The 20,421-nt window shown below is 42.6% G+C and overlaps 1 protein-coding gene across 1 annotated transcript in view; it reads left to right on the top strand.

Moving 5' to 3' along the window:
* Positions 1–1,078: 1,078 nt before the first annotated feature.
* The window catches only part of LOC132842134 (uncharacterized), a 31,561-nt gene continuing 12,218 nt past the window's right edge, over positions 1,079–20,421 (top strand). Inside the window, exons 1-4 of the mRNA XM_060864801.1 lie at positions 1,079–1,137; positions 5,359–5,753; positions 6,443–8,069; positions 8,905–9,174. Coding sequence (XP_060720784.1) covers positions 5,399–5,753; positions 6,443–8,069; positions 8,905–9,174 — 2,252 coding nt within the window. The 5' untranslated portion in view covers positions 1,079–1,137; positions 5,359–5,398. The remainder of the gene's footprint in view (positions 1,138–5,358; positions 5,754–6,442; positions 8,070–8,904; positions 9,175–20,421) is intronic.

Here is a 20,421-nt window from a genome sequence, read left to right as displayed (position 1 = left end):
AGGACGAGCTTCTGCAGTGGTATCAGAACCAGAATTATTGTCAGGAAATTCAGATATCTACAGATGGCTGTAAAGACCCTGAAAAAGGATATCCAGTGGCTTTGGAATGCAGTCCTCATTTTAAGACTGGAGTTGCTATAAGAACAATGGGCTATTTATAGGTTTATGAAAAGGATGCAGGAAATTTAGCCATTAAATACAGTCATTTGGTCAGATACATTATTCTGCTTCAGTGGCACGTCAACATCTTGACAAAATATATTAGCATTTGCAAATGTGAATTAACTTATTCTTATGAGCTCCAGCACATATTGGGATAAAGAAAAAGATACAATAGCAAAATAGGCACTAAAACACACTAATGGAGATAAAAATGTAAAGTAAGACAGAAAGTAAAGGAATAATTAGAGAGGCTGTAATCATTCATCTTCTACCGCTTATCCGAACTACCTCGGGTCACGGGGAGCCTGTGCCTATCTCAGGCGTCATCGGGCATCAAGGCAGGATACACCCTGGACGGAGTGCCAACCCATCACAGGGCACACACACACACACTCATTCACTCACGCAATCACACACTACGGACAATTTTCCAGAGATGCCAATCAACCTACCATGCATGTCTTTGGACCGGGGGAGGAAACCGGAGTACCCGGAGGAAACCCCCGAGGCACGGGGAGAACATGCAAACTCCACACACACAAGGTGGAGGCGGGAATCGAACCCCGACCCTGGAGGTGTGAGGCGAACGTGCTAACCACTAAGCCACCGTGTTCCCAGGCTGTAATCAGTAAAACTTAAAAAGTAATAGCATAAAACTTCAGACCAGGGTCTACGACAGCATGTGTCTCGAAAGCTCTAGGAGGAGTAGCAATTAATAAAAAGTTGGCTAAAAAATAACTCCAGTAGCATAACAGAATAATTAAATAGGATTTATGTCCCCACCAGATATAAACAATGCTTCACTTTTCTGTCCAGTAGGTGGCGGAATATGCACTTATAAGTGGCCAATTTTAACCACCAATTAAAAAGAATTAGAATTAAAAAGCTCGCGATGAGGAAAGTTCGAGAACTTTTGTGTTCATTTGTGGACGTTTTTTACAGAAGTCCAGGAAATCACACTGCTTCACGTTCAAGGTACAAAATATTGTTTCACTGTAACTACTGGTGTATAGCTAAACTTTTCGTTTATATTTCCGGGTTTACTTCCGGATATAAATCTATAAAAGCTGCCTTTAACATATAATAGTAACTGTGACTTTCGGTTTTGATCCTTCACTGAAAGCTGTGCACGTTTTCTTTGTTTTATTCTATCCGGAAGTATCATGGCTGATTTATTATTATTATTATTATTATTATTATTATTATTATTATTATTATTATTATTATTATTATTATAGCATATTTTCACATTTATTCTCTAACCCATAACCCAGCTAGGGTTATATTAAATATTATTTATTTTATTTTCATGTAATGGGGCATTTATGATTGTTTGTGGTTCAAATAATATCATAACTGTGTCTGTGTATATTGATAAAATAATTGTGCACTTCCCCTTTAAGAGTTACTGCATGAATAAGGTTTGTTAGTAATGCACTGTCTCAAAATGTGTCACACTGGCAAAGTGTGTTAAAGTTCTGTATCTGGCAGACCAAGTGTTATTACTACTTTTATTTATTTGATTTGTGTATATAATCTATACAAGAGTAAATCACACACGTTACACGACCGCATCAATATAAAACTTTTCAAGAAATATGTTTAAAGTTTCATATAGTTTACGAGTTGTTTCTTCTGAATCTGCTGCACAGAGAATCAGAATCAGAATTAGAAACAGAATCAGGTTTATTGGCCAAGTGTGTTGACACACACAGGGAATTTGGTTCCAGCTGTTTGTGACTCTCAAAAGTACAGACATAAATAACACTATACTATACAAGATAATACAGACTATACAAGACAGATGTAATACAGTAGACATTATGAGTATTACATATGAATACAGAATGTATGACTGATCAGTTATGTACATAAAGTGTGTGAAGTGCATGGTGCAAATAACAATATTGTGCAATATTACAGTATGCTTTTTGTACACTATATAGCAGCAGTAGTGTGTGTAATATATACAGATGATGTGATGACTGACAGTTCTGATAATGCAGTACTTATAGATATGAAGCAGTGAATAGAATTATGGTGAGTTGTTAATCAGGGTGATTGTCTGGGGAAAGAAATTGTTCCTGTGTCTGGAAGTTTTAGTAAGCAAAGTTCTGTAGCACCTGCCAGAAAGGAGGAGCTGAAAGAGATTGTGTCCAGGGTGCGAAGGGTCAGGGGTGATTTTTCCTGCCTGGTTTCTGGTTCTTGTGTCGTACAATTCCGGGGGAATGGGCAGGGGGGCACCAATTATTTTTTCAGCTCTTTTAACCGTACGTTGCAGTCTGTTTCTGTCCTGTTTAGTTGCTGCACCAAACCAGATCGTGATGGATGTGAACAGGACAGATTCAATGACTGCAGTGTAGAACAGCATTAACAGCTCCTGTGGCAGACCATACAAACTGCCTTAATTAGCGTAGAAAGTACATTCTCTGCTGGGCTTTTTTAACGATGGAGTTTATGTTGCACTCCCATTCAAGGTCTTGGGAAATGGTAGTGCCCAGAAACTTGAAGGCCTCCACAGATGACACCGGGCTGTTGGATATTGTCAGGTGGAGTAGTGTTGAGGGGTCTTCCCTAAAGTCCACTATCATCTCCACAGTTTTGAGGGTGTTTAGCTCCAGACTGTTCTGACTGCACCACAGCACCAGCCACTTCACCTCCTGCCGGTATGCAGACTCATCGCCATCTTGGATGAGACCGATGAGCGTAGTATCATCTGCAAATTTCAGGAGTTTAACAGTTTGGTCACTTGAAGTGCAGTCATTAGTGTAGAGGGAGAATAGAAGTGGGTGAGGACACTTCCGTGAGGAGCGCCAGTGCTGACTGTCCGAATGCTGGAGGTGACACATCCCCATCTCACATGTTGTTTCCTGCCTGTCAGGAAGCTGGTGGTCCTTCCATATGGAAGGGGGTATAGTGAGCTTTAGGAGTTTGGAGTGGAGTATTTCCGGAATTATTGTATTAAAAGCCGAACTGAAGTCGACAAAGAGAATCCGGGTGTATGTGCCTGGGCAGTGCAGGTGTTGCAGAATGTAGTGCAGTCCAATGTTGACTGCGCCATCCACTGATCTGTTTGCATGGTAGGCAAACTGTAGGGATCCAGCATCTGTTCTGTTTCAGTCTTTAGGGCCAATACCAGCTGTTCAAATGTCTTCATGACAACAGATGTCAGAGCGACAGGCCTGTAGTCATTTGGTCCAGTGATGGAGGGTTTCTTGGGGACCGGGATGATTGTGGAGAGTTTAAAGCAGGAGGGGACTTCACACAGCTCCAGTGATCTGTTGAAGATATGTTTGAAGATAGGAGCCAGTTGGTCAGCACATGCTTTGAGAAAGGTGCGGGAGACACCATCTTTGACGGGAGCTTTACTTGTCTTCTGTCTCTGAAATAGCCGATTCACATCCTCTTCACAAATCGCGAGTGCAACTTAAGTGCTTGGAGGAGTTGTTAATGGCGTTCCCAGAGGTGTGATGTCAGTCAGTCGGCTGGGTTGGCTGGGAGGTTTGAAGATGTTGTTCTCAAACCTGCAGTAGAAGGTGTTGAGGTCGTCAGCCAGGTCATTGTTTGCTTCAGTCGGGGGCGACTCTTGTAGTTTGTGATGTCTTGCAAGGCCTTTCCACACTGATGCAGGGTTATTATCTGAAAACCTGCTTTTCAGCTTTTCAGAGTAGCTTCTTTTGGCTTTTGTAACTTCTTTCTCCTTTGTCAGTAGGTTACTGGCCTGCTTATACAGAGTTTTGTCCTCCCCTCTGTAGGCATCTTCCTTGGCATGTCGAAGTTTTTTCAGTTTGGCTGTGAACCATGGCTTTTTGTTACTGTATTTGCAGAAGGTTTTGGTTGGCACACACACTTGTCTTCACAAAAACTGATGTACAATATCACAGTGTCAGTCAGTTCATCCAGGCTGTCAGTACCAGCCTTAAAGATACTCCAGTCAGTGCAGTCAAAACAGTCTTGTAGTTCCTGCTTTGCCTCACTGGTCCATCTCTTCACTGTTTTTACTACAGACCGATATGCGTCCTTAAGAATTGTGTATTTTTCTCCCTTGTGGGACAATTTATATGCTGTCTGTATTTCGGAAGTTCAAGTGTAAGTTTTGCTCTGTTAAAGGATAATAATAAGTGAATCCGGATTAATTCCCGGATTATTATATCCCCCAATTGAAGGTTAAGGGTAGGGCTGCTACATAAATTTTAGATAAAATATAACCATCAAGTTTTTAACAATTTTTTCCTGTCATTTTGATGCTTTCACATTAAACCATATCTTTGGCTAAACCCCACCTGAATCTTTCACCCTGTGTGTAATGAACACGGAACAGAGCGGACCCAAATGCAGGATAGCAAAATAAACAGGGTTTAATAACATAAAACACGAAACATGACGCGGACTAGAGACAGGACAAAACCACAGTAGATGCCGCGCTGCACAAGTAACACAGTTAAATAGACAAAGGAATTAACAATGGGAAACAGGTGTGTAGAAGCGGGAGGAGCAGACAAAGGCGTGGCAGACATGTGACGAGAAACATAAACAAATGCACGTGGCCAGAGTCCGGGCAGAGTCCTAACACTGTGGAACATTTTTAAAATCCAGTTTTATAAATTTAAACTACTAATACAAGGTTTAAAAATGTAATTTTATGTAGTCAGTAACGTGTTATGTGACTAAAAAAATCAAAGGAATAGGACTTGCAGCTACTGTATTTATACAGTGCCCATGAACTGCAATGTATGAATACATTTAAAATAATTTAATTTGCTGTGTCATTATTCGAAATATCCATCAGTCCATCAATAAGTCAATCCCCAATAAGAATAATCTAATGAATATTCGAATGAAAATAATAATTCTTATTATTTATGTTCTTACTCAGTCGTTAATCCTGATATTACAAACCCTATTCCAAAAAAGTTTGGATGTTGTGTAAAATGGAAATAAAAACAGAATGCAATGATTTGCAAATCTCATAAAACCATATTTGAGAGTTTTTTGCAATTCTGTTTGTACAACAAAACAACACATGTTGGGGTGCAACTGCTAATTTGGAAACCCTTGTTGAACTATTGTTGAATATTTGTTTTGCTTAGTTAAAAGCAAGAGGCAATAAACCTACCAATTAATCTGTATAATGTATCAATGTATAAATGTATATGTATCAATGATTTCTAATTAATTATTTTTTTCAGATCATAGCTGGATAGGCTTATGAAGCTGAAGAAATAACAGCATCAATATGGCTTCTTCAAATCAAGATGCCAGTGAATATATAAAAGATGCTCTTGAAAAACTGGTTGGACGTCTACAAAACCTGCCTGTTATTGTTGAAAAACTTCACCAACAGAATGTTTTCAATGGCAATGAAGTTAGTGAAATTGAGGCAGAACCAGAAAAGTACAACAAAACCAGGAGGATATTGGACTTGGTCTTAAATAAGGGCGAGAAGGCCTGCTATAAGTTTCTCAGAATACTGGATCGTGAGAGGAAATTGGTCTTGCCAAAATCAGATTCTACTAGTCAAACTCCTGATTTACATACATGGATCTCCTTGTTCTCCTTTAGAGATGAGGCTGAAGATGACTACATTAAAGGTAAAACTGCTTGATTTAAGCAAATTAATAACAAATTAGAAAACTTTGGTAAAACTGGTAAAAAAAAACAACTGGTATTTCCTATGGTAGGGGTTTAAACTGTAAAAAAACTGCCACTGTTGGGACCTTGAGCAAGGCTCTATCTGTATTGGCTGTATGGCTGAATCTGTACTGTGACCCCAACTTCATAAAAGCTTGTATATGCAAATAAAAAATGTGACCGTGCTATAATATATGTCACAAATAAAGCCTTTAAAATGTTGAGAAGGTAATGAAGATTTGTAGAACCTCACCTGTGCAGATGACAAAAATATCATCATTGTACCTAAAAAATATCAGGGGTTCATATTGTGTAAATTGTTCTTAGAACTTTTGCCTCATAAAACCAACAAATAGGTTTGCATAGGAAAGTCTGATTTTATTGTCTATACTAAAGCCTCTTACTTGTACATAAAACTTGTAACTGAAGCCAAAGCAATTAAAATTTAGCACAAACTCTGATAAGCTTAATGGTACATGCTAAAGTTTTCTGATGTCCCAGTAAATTTGAATTTACTCTATGTTAAATATTGTTAAACAAATGTTAGACCTGTTAACTCAATTTAAAAGAAATTAAATGCTAAATAACTGAATTATTCCCCAAAATATTTTCACTTTTTCTGTGATTATGATATTATCTGTGATTGTAGGACCTCTCTCATGCCATCAGCTGCAAAAACTTTTGAAGACAAGAGGAAAGCTAGTTCTTAGTCAACAGTGGAGTCAGAGCCTGTGGTTTAATGAAGACGAAGTATATAAGTTTGCCTTTATTCCTCTAGTGTTGGACACAGAGACAGAAAATAATAAACCCCATAACAAAATCACACTGAAGAGCAAGAAATCTAAAATGTCCCGTTTAAAAAAGATGAAGTCCTACATACCAAAGGACACACAGAGAAAATCCCCTGAAGATTTACTGAATAGCAGTGAGAAAAGTATCCTAATAGTAGGAAAACCTGGAATTGGGAAGACGGCAGTTGTTCAACAAATGTTACATCACTGGGCAGAGAGAAGTGACAGAAACCTTGACTTAATGTTTTACTTTGATGAAAACACACTGTCAAACATCTCAACTACAGAGAGCTTAGAAAATCTTCTACTGAGCAAATATTTAATGTTAAATCCACAGCTTAAAGAAAATGCTGAAGAAATCCTGCAGTATCTACAAGAATATTCTGACAGTGTGACTATTGTTTTTGATGGAATCAGAGATTTTCAGAAGAACACGGTTTTGCTGGAGATCATGGAACATGTACTTCTGCCTGAAGCAAAGATAGTGGTAACATGCAGGCCTGAAGTAGAGTATGAGTTCTCTGACTGGACAACATGTAAAGTTTATGTTCAAGGTTTCAGTGAAGAGTCAATTTATGATTTTTTTAGGAAGATGACAGATAATGAACCAGAGTTGGTAGACATTGTGATAAACAATCCAGCACTCTTCAGTCTCTGCCACATCCCTATTCATGCTTTTATGGTGGCAGCCTGTATTTCATACTACACTTCTGAAGCACAGAAACACTTCACAGCTACTGAGCTGTATGTACGAATATTTCGTCACTGTCTACAGAGACACGGAAGTAAGAAATTGCTGGATTTAGATGGACACATTAAACACTGCAGAGACATGGTCCTGTCTTTAGCAGAGAGTGCTTTCAATGCAACCAAGTTAAAAACTATCAACCTGGAGTTTGATTATGATGAGAGAGGCATTTCTGGTGCTTTCCTCAAGACTGTCTCTGTTGTGTCACCAGCATGTGCCAAGACATTTTGTGCTTTTTCTCACAACACAATGCAGGAATTTTTTTCTGCTCTCTGGCTTCTAGAAAAATCAGAAATACTTGATGACATTCTCCATCTGTGTCAGAATGAAGACAGCGAACACATGAAACATATAATTCCTTTTCTCTGTGGGCTTCAATCACAAACCATCATTGATCATCTGAAGTGTCTCTTTCCATTGAACAAGATCAAGGACAATATTGATGGGTTCTTTGAGAAGGTCTTAAACACTTTCATTGGTGAACAACCAGATGATGAAAACACTGACATTGCCTTCATATGTCAGTGTCTGTATGAATTTCAGTCACCTGAAACCTGCTGCTCATTTCTAGAGAGAATAAACTATCATCTAGATTTGAGTGAGGAACATCTTGACCCTTACACATGCTGTGCTGTGTCCTATGTAATCAGCCAATCCAAAAAGGATTGTTTTCTTGATTTGGAGAACAGTGCTGTGTCCCTCTCAGGGCTGAAGATAATTCTCAAACATTATCTAAGGTATTATATATTTATATTGTATGCCTTTTTTGGGTGTAACAATACTAAAAAACAGTAATCCATACATACAAATAAAACAAAATATATAAGTTCAGAAATTATGTTGTGTAATAAAATGGAATGACACATGTAAAGATTATTGAACTAAGTCATTGATTTAGTACTTTGTACTAAAGCCTTCGTAAAGCCTTTGCTGGTAAAGCCTTTAAATCTTGAAGGTTCCGTGGACGACTTCTATGAACTTGTCTTTAGTTCTTTCCATAGATTTTCTATTAGATTTAATCAGGTGATTGGCTGGGCTATTCGAGCTGCTTCATTATCTTTCTCCAAAACCAATTGAGAGTTTCCTTGGATGTGTGTTTGGGATCATTGTCTTGCTGAAATGCCCACACTTCTGGATTTTGCTTCAACAGTGTTCACTGGAGCATTCAGAAGTTTAGAAATCCCTCTGTAATCAATGCCATCAGTATTTTTTGCAAGGTCTTGAAAGAGCTCTTTGCTTTTAACCATCATGAGCTGTTTCTTCTGTGACACTTTGGTAATAAGTTGGGACTGAACCATCTGATATTACTTTCCACTGACAAGGGGCAGATTATTTTCTAGGTACTGACAGATCTCAGCTGGTGGCTTTTTATGGCTTTTTGTGTCATTCCACTTTATTACACATAATTTAATTCCTGATTTTTTGGTTTCTTTGTAATTATGAATTACCTGGGTTGTCTTACAACTCTAGAAATATATTAAAGGAGAAAAATGGTGATGTGGTCAATACTTATTTTACCTGCTGTTTTTTTTTAATTTATATTATGATTGTGTTTTTTTTTCCTGTTTTCAGGGATTTCTCAACAACACTAAGTCAGATCTGGACAATTGCCTTGAAGTGTGAGGAACCTAATTATCTGATAAATCTGCTACAGTTATGTAGGAATGAGATTCACATCCCAATGAGCAGTCAGACAGATGTGCTTGAGCAAGCTGGAAAATTTATAACCCGATATGCAGAGCAACCAAATCTCCATCTGCACTGTGATAAAGACCCACAACAGCTCACAGATCTTCTCTTAAGCACAGTGTTCTCATGGCTGCCACACATCAGCTCTCTCAAGTGAGTAACTCATGAAAAAAGATCTCTGCTAAACTTTATGTCCCAAATGCATGTGAGTCAAATAAATGTATTTTAACAAAAAACATCACTGATTATAAAAATTAAATTGTTAAACAACTCATTGATTAGTTTTAAGTTATGAGACAATACAGGGACTGTACAAGTCCCTGTATATGAGACTTTACATTTACTTTCGAAAAATCAACAGTATCTTTTACACAAAACTTCTCTATACTAAATACACTGCCATCTGATTTAGCTAGATAATGAATATCAACCTTTTAACTAATGGATCTTAATCCTTTTTCTAACTAGACACTTCAAGTCTAGGTCTGATTGACTCACAGCTAAATATCTAGATAATTTGATCAGTTATCAAAGTTACTGTGTTCATTACATCATCACTTTCTATATCAGACATGAGGAAAACTCTCACATGTGACTGTACTGATCATCACTAAAGAGCATTGTGTGTGTGTCTGTGTGTGTGTGTAACTTTACCACTGTGATTAGTCAAAAAGTCGTGAGACAAACACAAATGCAGGGGAGGCAGCTTTAATGAAACTAAAACAATCCAAATTACTAACAAATTGATGGTCAGAAACACAGACACAGGTCAGATGATCAGTAAACAGAACAGACCGATCAAGGCAATAAGAAAGGGAGCAGAAACAGTGAACAAAAGACTCGGTACAGTCAGGAACAAAGCAGAAACTGTGTGTGTGTGTGTGTGTGTGTGTGTGTGTGTGTGTGTGTGTGTGTGTGTGTGTGTGTGTGTGCAGTGTAGGAAGTGGAGTCTGGTGCAGCTATGACTGTAGGCTGTGCTGGATTTCTAATGTTATACACACAGGGGGAAAATGCATGTGAGTCAAATAAATGTATTTTAACAAAAAAACATCACTGATTATAAAAATTAAATTGTTAAACAACTCATTGATTAGTTTTAAGTTATGAGACAATACAGGGACTGTACAAGTCCCTGTATATGAGACTTTACATTTACTTTCGAAAAATCAACAGTATCTTTTACACAAAACTTCTCTATACTAAATACACTGCCATCTGATTTAGCTAGATAATGAATATCAACCTTTTAACTAATGGATCTTAATCCTTTTTCTAACTAGACACTACAAGTCTAGGTCTGATTGACTCACAGCTAAATATCTAGATAATTTGATCAGTTATCAAAGTTACTATGTTCATTACATCATCACTTTCTATATCAGACATGAGGAAAACTCTCACATGTGACTGTACTGATCATCACTAAACAGCATTGTGTGTGTGTCTGTGTGTGTGTGTGTAACTTTACCACTGTGATTAGTCAAAAGATCTGTTATCTACTGGATCTGTTCTCACATGTGAAGCCTGTCATATCCCACCTTAGTCTAGCTGTATGTGTGGAAGTAACAAAAAGAATTCATAAACAAGTAAATAAATAATTTAGGTTTTTGAAGAGCACCAGTCCAAGCCCTGACACAAAGTGCCTTCAAAATTTTACAATATTACAGAAGCCTTTATTTTGGTCACATATACATTACAGCACAGTGAAATTCTTTCTTCACATATACTGACTTTGGAGTTTGGGGTCAGAGCACAGGGTCAGCTATGATACAGCATCACTGGACCAGAGATACTGCAGACATGCTGAGGTCCTGATGAGTAAATTCTCTGTCCTGATCTTCATCTTACACGTTTATTTCAGTGCCTCATATCGTCTCATCCATTTACCATCATATTAGTCTTTTATTTTAAATGATCTCTTGTGTTTATTATGGATCTTCAGTAACTCTGATTTCTACCTTTAAGACAAGTGCTTGTGTGTAAAATCAGTGGTCTGTAAGCTGTTGTTAACTCGTCTCAGCTGTTTATTCAGTAAAAATCTGCCAACCTCTGAGGTGTGAACTTCATGTAGGAGATGTTAATAATCTGAATGATTCATTCAGAAAATCACAAAAGTCCTCGTGTGACCAGAGTCTCAGTACGTGGAACTTTGTATGTGTTAGATGTTGTAACTTTTACACTAAAGACTGTCTGATGACTAGAAATCACCAAATGAATGTTTAGAACTGCTCAAATGTATAAAAAGGTTATCCATAAAAGATAATTTTGTACAATAAATTATAATTAGATAGATTTGTGAGTCTCAGTGCAGAAATTGTGTTTCCTCTATCAGTTTACTCAAAGCTTCATTTTATAAGACAAACATAAACCCCTAAAACCTCCAGTGATGGTCAGCGTGATCCTGTTGTGATTCAATCTGTTCTCCTCTTTAGAGGTCGTAAGTTCAGGTTCTGGAGGAAGACAAACCACTGTTTAATTTAAACAAATGTTTTAATCTACTGTTATTAAAACTTGATGAGGTGTCTAGAAATCAAACTACAAGAGTTTAGAAAGTGTCAAATGTGAAAAAAATATGAACTGCCCCTTTAAGTGACTGATTATTTAAAATATTAATTAAACTTTTACACTCGATTAGAGAACTGCATATAAATCAATTGAGTATATTCACTGTATTAATTATCCAGGCTGTTGTGTCAGTGTTCCCTCCATCACTGGGCGGGATTAAAAAATAAAACAAATATGTTTCAGTAACCAGTATATGAGAGAGTTTGTTCATCTTATGTCAGAGGGGGCGTGGCCAGGAGGGGCGTGGTTTTCTGTAGGGATTCTGTAGCTCTTGTAGTTCTAGGATTATTGAATAATTATAAAATATTAACACAAACAAAAGTAAGTAAAGTTGAAAAACTTTATTTCTTCTGTATTTTTCTCTCTGTATGTGTGAGAGTTCTCTCTGTGTTTACTGTAATAATGTGAATCTTTCACTTTTCTCCAGGTCTCACTCTATAGACAAAGAGAAAAAGAAGAGATGGAGAAAATTTCTACTGGATTTGTGTCTGCAAACAGCTCTACACCAACCACAAAACATCCAGGAGACAGTGAAGAAAGTGATGCCAGATATTGAAGAATATGAGGAAGATGAAGATTATTATTATGAAGAACTGAGTGAATTCCTGCTGGATCTGTTCTCACATGTGAAGCAGTATGAGAGTGAAACACACAGTAGTGTCCTTCCAGCATTGCTGCCAGTTTACCGGTCACATCCTGCTGTCAGGTTTAAAGTGTAAGTTGTTATATTTTCTTTAGTATTTAACCAGAAACAGAAGTCCAGACTTTATTTCCTGGTGATGGTGCAGACTCTCCATGACAGAATGTGATCATGTGACCAGCGTGCTCTCTATAATTGAACTTTATGAGCTGTACAGATGAGGACCTCTGATGTTCAAACACTGCAAATGTATTAGATGTGTCATTAATAGAAAGCTGAGCTCTGTAATGTGATTTGTACATTTCAGGTTCTGCAGGAAGACAAACCACTGTTTAATTTGAATTAATTTAACAAACGATTTAATCAGCTGTTATAAAAACATCCTGAGGTGTCTAGAAATCACCCTACAAGAGTTTAGAAAGTGTCAAATGTGAAAAAAGGTCAACTGCCCCTTTAAGTGACTCTGATTATTTAAAAATCCTGTTTTCATTTTTACACTTAAGTAGAAGTACAGAAATCAATTAAAGGTACTTTACATACACTGTACAATGTATTTATTAATTACAGTTTTGTAATGATAACTATCAGACTGCAGTAAAATCAGGGTTAATAATGAAGAGAACTGGAGAGTAAAGGAGACTCTGTTCTTTTCTTCTTTTGGTGGATTTACATCCAGTCTGTTGTGTCAGTGTTCTCTTCCTCACTGAGTGGGATTAAAAAACAAAACAAATACGTTTCAGTAACCAGTATATGAGAGACTTTGTTCATCTTATGTCAGAGGGGGCGTGGCAAGGAGGGGGCATGGTTTTCTGTAGGGATTCTGTAGTTCCCCGTCATAACTCGAGCTGCGTCAAAACGCTATGGGAACGCCCCTGCGTGACCGCGCTCTGAACCACGTGTATAATCTGACCAATAGGCGTTGGGACGTGACGTCATCGGCGGGTGATGTCGCGTAAACAGGAAGCTACAAATGGCTGCGAGATGGAAAAGACGCTAGCTTCTGCTCGTTCAGGTAAGCGCTGTTTTTTCTGATACTGTGTTTTTCTGATCGAGTGATGGCTAGCAGACAGAGATTCCGTAAATATGTTTATCCGGGTCCTCGTTTCATTACCGGGAAGGATTCGCATGATCGGTGTGTTGTTTGCTTGGGAGTGGAGCATGCACAATCGGCTCTCGAGGGAGTCGATTGCTCGCATTGTAGTCGCATGGCTATGCGCACGCTTCGCTCTCGGAGAGCGCTCTTCGAGAAGAGGTCTCTCCCTCGCGGCTCCGGTCCCGCTCTTGCCGAGGCTCGCAGGCCGATTTAGCAGCGGGATTGGAGTCGGATGAGTCCTCTCCAGCCTCGTCTGCTGAATCGAGCTCCTGCTCTCGAGGAGAAGCAGGCCCGATGGCTGCTTCTTCTCCCGGCGCGAGCAGTGCGGCATTACATGTCTCTCCCTCCGAGGAAGGAGAGCTGATGGATGCTAGCGAGCCCGTGAGCGCCTCACAGCCTGTGCTGTACGAGGAGCTCCTCGAGGTCGTGACACGAGCCATGGCCAAGCTGGCTTTAGATTGGCCGTTGGAACAGCAGAAGCAGCGTGCACCCAGTAAGCTGGATGAGCATTTCCTGCATCCTGTGTCACTTCCTGGGTGCCGGAGCCTGCCATTTTTTGCACTTCTCCTTGTCACTCCTCGCTCTATGCGAATGTGGTTGGGGCTAAGGCGTGCGGCTACGGGGCAATGCCACATGTGGAAGAGACGCTAGCTAGCTATCTCTCTTCTAGCGTAGCATCATCGCTAAAGGCCCCGGTGTTCCCTACTAAGCAGCTACGTGCTACATAGGCCTTAGTAGGGAAGGCTTACGCGGCAGCGGGTTCCCTCCACACCATGGGTGTGTTGCAGGCATACCAGGCTGACCTGCTACGTGATTTGCATGAGGGACTTAGCTCCGGGACCGCTGATATTGAAGAGTCGTGTTGCACTGCCGACTTGATTCTTCGGGCCACGAAACACACTGCACGGGCCGTTGGTTGGTCCATGGCGGCCCTGGTGGCCACAGAAAGGCATCTGTGGCCCGCCTTGTCCGACCTCCTGGACAAGGATCGAGCTGTGCTGTTGGACACACCGATGGCCCTTCCTGGACTGTTTGGCAACGCTGTGACGGTGGTTCCAGGAGAAGTTCCAGGAGTCTAAGAAGCAGTCGGCTGCGTTTCAGCAGTACCTCCCTCGGTGATCTCATGGGGCTGTTTGGCGGCGGCGGCCCCAGCCTGGTCTTTCCAGGCACCGCGAAACCCGGAAACAGAGCCTGGCCACACGATCTCTGCGGGCGGGGTCTAAGGGCCCAAGGCGATGCTCTAGGCCCAAGAAGGAGCAGGATGACCTTAGGGTCACCCTCGCCTCCGACAAACGGGCAGTGGTGGGTAGACCCTGTCAGTCTACGGTTGGGGGGATGGGGCAAACCTCATGTTACGGTGCCCATCCCTCCCCTGCACCACCGGGGCGCCAGGCCGTTGGCTCTGCCAAAAGATGTGCTCCAGAGCACGGCCCCCCTTCAGCGGACACCTCCCTCCACTTCAGCCCAAAGTCTCGGTATGGATGGGGAAGACTCGCCGCCTCTCAGGAGGTGTCAACGGCCGCAGTACGTTGCTCCGGCCGTTCGGGTCATGGAGGCCGGTCTGCCAGCCCTGCCACAAGATGTGCCTCAGGGTGCAGCTTCCCTCCAGCGGTTCGCTCCCCACCTTTCCACCCGAAGGTTTGTTGTGGAGGGTGAGGCGCCATCAGCTGCAGGGCTCGGCCCCAGCTGCTCTGAGTGGGTCAGAGGCCAGCCCCGAGGGGCTGGTTCCCCTGAGGAACAGCTTGGGAGGGGTTGCCAGGAGTCTCCCAGTGGGTCCTATAGAGGACGGTTACACGGTTCAGTTCGCATCCTCCTTCCCGTTTCAACGGGATGTGTCTCACCTTGGTGGGACCCGAGCAGGCTCTGGTCATGGAACGAGAAGTGCGCACACTCCTGAGGAAAGGAGCCATCGAGGTAGTTCCCCCCTCGGCTCGAGAGTCAGGCTTCTGCAGCCCGTACTTTGTCGTTCCAAAGAAGGATGGTGGGTTGCGTCCCATTCTAGATCTACGCTGCTTGAACCACTCTCTCAGGCTCAGGATGCTCACTCTCAAGGAGCTTGTGACTCAGATCAGGTCCGGGGACTGGTTCATCACAATAGATCTGGAGGACGCATACTTTCACGTTTCCATCCTCCCTGCACACGGGAGGTTCCTGAGGTTTGCTTTCGGGGGCGAAGCTTACCAATATCAGGTCCTCCCATTCAGCCTAGCACTCTTGCCCCGCACCTTCACAAAATGCGTCGACACAGCACTGACCAAGCTGCGGCTCCAGGGCATCCGCATTTTAAACTACATCGACTAAATGGCAGCAAAAGTGTGCTTTCTCCAGCGCAGAGAACCACCTTTTTGGGCATGGTATGGGACTCGGCCAGGATGCAGGCACGGTTGTCACCTGCTCGGGTCGAAGTCATCTTCACCTCTGTCAGGAGAGTGCGGGAAGGCCAGCCACTCACTGTGAAGCAGTTCCAGAGGCTGCTGGGTCTCATGGCGGCGGCGTCCAGCATAATCCCGCTCAGCCTCCTGCACATGAGGCCCCTCCAGTGGTGGTACTGTGGCAGAGGGTTCTCTCTCAGGGGAAACCCATATCGTACAATCAAGGTCTCGCAGCGTGCCCTTCGAGCCTTGGATGTTTGGAAGGACCGAACGTTTCTGTCCCAAGGCTCCGTGTTGGGGACTTCATGTCGTCGCGTGACGCTAACGACGGACGCTTCCCCCATGGGGTGGGGAGTGGTCATGAGTGGCCACTCCGCCCAGGGTCTGTGGAGCGGCCCACGTCTCTCGTGGCACATAAATTGCCTGGAGATGATGGCAGTGTTTTTGGGGTTAAAACACTTCCTTCAACACTTCAATACTGCGGTGGTCTCCTACATCAACCACCAAGGGGGTCTCCGATCTCGCCCTTTGTACAAGCTAGCACGAGCGGTCCTCTTGTGGTCTCGGGACAGACTCCTCTCTTTGAGGGCCATTTCTATCCCGGGACGGTTGAATGTCAGAGCAGATGCCCTGTCAAGGCAGGGGCCGAGGCCTGGGGAATGGCGTCTCCACCCCGAGGTGGTGGAGTTCATATGGCAGAGGTCCTACAGAGCCCAGGTGGATCTTTTTGCGACCCAGGAGACCTCGCACTGTCCCCTCTGATTCTCTCTCTCTCACCCAGCCCCGTTAGGTCTGGATGCCATGGTACAGTCGTGGCCGAGGCTACACCTGTGCTTTCCCCCGATCGCACTGCTCCCTGGAGTTTGCCGGGATGGAGTCCGTCTCCTCCTGGTAGCACCTCGATGGCCAGGCAAGCCATGGTTTGTGGATCTTTTGTCCCTACTCGAGGGCCCTCTGTGGGAAATTCCCCCTAGGAGGGATCTCCTCTCACAGGCAGGCGGAACCCTGGTTCACCCCCGCCCAGAGCTGTGGAGGCTGTGGCTGTGGCCCCTGAGGGGGCACAGTTCATAGCGGCTGGTCTCTCTACCGAGGTAGTAGAGACCCTTCTCCACTCCAGTGCTTCCTCCATGAGGAGGTCGTACGCCGCACAATGGCGACTGTTCAAGTCGTGGTGCGATCACCATGGCCTGGAACCAGTTAACTGCCCGATCGGCTCAGTTCTGGAGTTCTTACAGGAACAGTTTGCGCCATCGTGTCCGCCATCGTGGCATATAGCATCCCGCCGGCGAGGCAGTCGCTGGGTAGGCACCCACTGGTGACATGTTTCCTCCGCGGCACCTGGAGGCTGAGGCTCGGGACGCGACCCAGAGTGCCTGTCTGGGATCTGGCAGTTGTGCTGGCGGCTCTATCAGCGCCCCCCTTTGAGCCATTGACCAAAGTGGCCCTTAGGTTTCTGTCTATTAAGACCACCTTCCTCTTGGCAATTTCCTCCCTGAAGAGGATCGGGAATCTGCAGGCCCTGTCCATGGCCCCGTCTCGCCTGGAATTTGCCCCTGGCATGGCCAGAGTGTTTCTCTATCCGAAACCTGGGTACGTACCTAAGGGGCCTTCGGCCCCCTCACGACTTGTCGTGTTGCAGGCATTCTGCCCTCCTCCGTTTACAGCCCCCGAACAGGAGCGACAGAACCGACTGTGTCCAGTGCGAGCACTGGTCACTTACCTCCGCAGGACGAGTCCGTGGAGAAAGTCGGAGCAGCTGCTCGTCTGCTACGGCCCTAATAGGAAAGGTTTTTTGGCCACAGACGTTGAGCAGATGGGTAGTGGATGCGTTTGTGTCGGCTCACGAGTCCTCTGGCCTCCCCGCACCGCTCGGGGTCCGAGCTCACTCCACCCGGGGTGTGGCGGCATCTACAGCCTGGTCCGCTGGAGTGGCACTCCAAGACATCTGTGACGCTGTGGGTTGGTCCACACCGCTGACCTCCATCAGGTTCTATGACCTTGACCTCAGAGCCAGCCCGGGCTCCTCTGTCCTACGTACAGGTGCCGAGGCCCTCACTTTCTAAGCAGGGTCTGGTCATTGTGGTGTGATTGGACACTCGTTCCCATAGCGTTTGACGCAGCTCGAGTTCTGAAGGGGAACGTCTCTAGGTTACGACCGTAACCCTAGTTCCCCGAGGAACAAGACGCTGTGTCTCCGTGCCACACTCCCTGCATCCCTGCGGAGCTTACCATCTCACGCAGGAGCTAGCGTCTTGTCCATCTCGCAGCCATTTGTAGCTTCCCAACGCCTATTGGTCAGATTATACACGTGGTTCAGAGTGCGGTCACGCAGGGGCGTTCCCATAGCATTTCGACACAGTGTCTCGTTCCTCGGGGAACTAGGGTTACGGTCGTAACCTAGAGATGTTTTTGTAGTTCTAGGATTATTCCAATAATTATAAAATATTAACAAAAACAAAAGTAAGTAAAGTGGAAAAACTTTATTTCTTCTGTATTTTTCTCTCTGTACGTGTGAGAGTTCTCTCTGTGGTTACTGTAATAATGTGCATCTTTCATTTTTCTCCAGCTTTTACTTTACAGACGAAGAGAAAAAGAAGAAATGGAGAAAATTTCTACTGGATTTGTGTCTGCAAACAGCTCTACACCAACCACAAAACATCCAGGAGACAGTGGAGAAAGTGATGCCAGATATTGAAAAATATGTGGAATATGAATATAAAGAAGAGAGTGAATTCCTGCTGGATCTGTTCTCACATGTGAAGCAGTATGAGAGTGAAACACACAGCAGTGTCCTTCCAGTATTGCTGACAGTTTACCAGTCACTTCCTGCAGTCAGGTTCAATGAGTAAGTTGTTATATTTCTCAGATCTGTTTTATTGCTCTGAGCTCCACAGCTGATTAAAGCCCTGTTTATAATAGCTGTTGATTTAATATTGTAAACTAAATGTTCTGCTGGTTTATAACTTTAAGAAATACATTTATAAATTCTTCCAAAAAATGTGACTGAATAAATAAAGTTTCTGATTTGGGGAAATGATGGAGTGAAACATGCTGAGCTCCGTAACAGTGTCTGAGGCATCATTTTAACCAGAAACAGAAGTCCAGAGTTTATTTCCTGGTGATGGTGCAGACTCTCCATGACAGAATGTGATCTTTATTATGTGATGATTTTATTTTTTTAAACAGAAAACAAAACCCCTAAAACCTGCAGTTCTTTGTGATGGTCAGCGTGATTCTGTTGTGTATTAAATGTACTTTATATACACTGTACAATTTATTATTATTATTATTATTATTATTATTATTTTTAAATTAATAACAGATTTGTAATGATAACTATCAGACTGCAGTAAAATCAGGGTTAATAATGAAGAGAACTGGAGAGTAAACGAGACTCTGTTCTTTTCTTCTTTTGGTGGATTTACATCCAGTCTGTTGTGTCAGTGTTCTCTACATCACTGAGTGGGAGTAAAAAATAAAACAAATACAGGGCTCTCAAGTTTTAAAGACATGCACGAGTGACATATTTTTAATATGTCTAGCACCCCCCCCCCCCCCAATAAAACATCATCAACAACAACAAAAAAAGGCAATTTATGATATAAAACCTTCCAAAACAATATTTTAATTAAACAAAACATATGAAATTATACAATGTAGTGCTGGTGGTTAGTGGCCTTATTTTTCTGAGATTTAATTTATGATAAATTCTTTATTTTATAAAATGTCATAAAGCTGGGGCCCCCTGGCAGCATCTCAGGGCCCCCAGTTTGAGAACCACTGGCCCTAGACTACTTGTTCTGAGAAGGTGTTGTCAGTGAACCGGCTGTAAAACTGTTGGCTAAGTTACAGACACTCATGAAAAACTGATGCTGATTATCTGGGAAACGTCTCTAACAGCAGTCACAATGTCATTATTTGTGTCAAACAAGTGAATTTGTTGTAACATTACAACAGGAGATCATGACTTACTCTGTATTTAAAGTGATGCTCACAGCTCCAGTGGTTTTCTCTGTGGGTGAACGAGGATGATGCTGAACAATTCCAGGATCTGCTTTTTTTTCATTGGTTGTTGCATTTAATCTTACCCAGATACAATAGTGCTATTTTCTGATTGGCTATTGTGTAGCCTCTTTTTTTGATTGGCTGATAAGTGTCCAGGGGAACTCCAGGGGAGACGCGCATGATTCCTGCCCGGTTCCATAGAGACAGCGGTGCGGACTGATACATTTTGAGCACTGCCACATATTAAATATATGATAAATAGTCAAATAGTTTTTCTGTGTGAGAAATACGATGTGTGGCGGGAGAGCGTGATAAAAGACCCAAGTGAGTGACTGTCATGCTCAATGCGTGATACATGAGAGCTCTGCAAATACATTTCAGTACCCAGTATATGAGAGAGTTTGTTCATCTTATGTCAGAGGGGGCGTGGCCAGGAGGGGGTGTGGCTTTCTGTAGGGATTCTGTAGCTCTTGTATTTCTAGGATTATTCCAATAATTATAAAATATTAACACAAACAAAAGTAAGTAAAGTGGAAAAACTTTATTTCTTCTGTATTTTTCTCTCTGTACGTGTGAGAGTTCTCTCTGTGGTTACTGTAATAATGTGCATCTTTCACTTTTCTCCAGCTTTTACTTTACAGACAGAGAGAAAAAGAAGAGCTGGAGAAAATTTCTACTGGATTTGTGTCTGCAAACAGCTCTACACCAACCACAAAACATCCAGG

This window comes from Tachysurus vachellii, chromosome 3 (genome assembly GCF_030014155.1).
Source record: "Tachysurus vachellii isolate PV-2020 chromosome 3, HZAU_Pvac_v1, whole genome shotgun sequence".
Lineage (NCBI taxonomy): Eukaryota > Metazoa > Chordata > Actinopteri > Siluriformes > Bagridae > Tachysurus > Tachysurus vachellii.
Note: the sequence above shows the minus strand (reverse complement) of the source record. Positions and strands in the feature narration are given on the sequence as shown.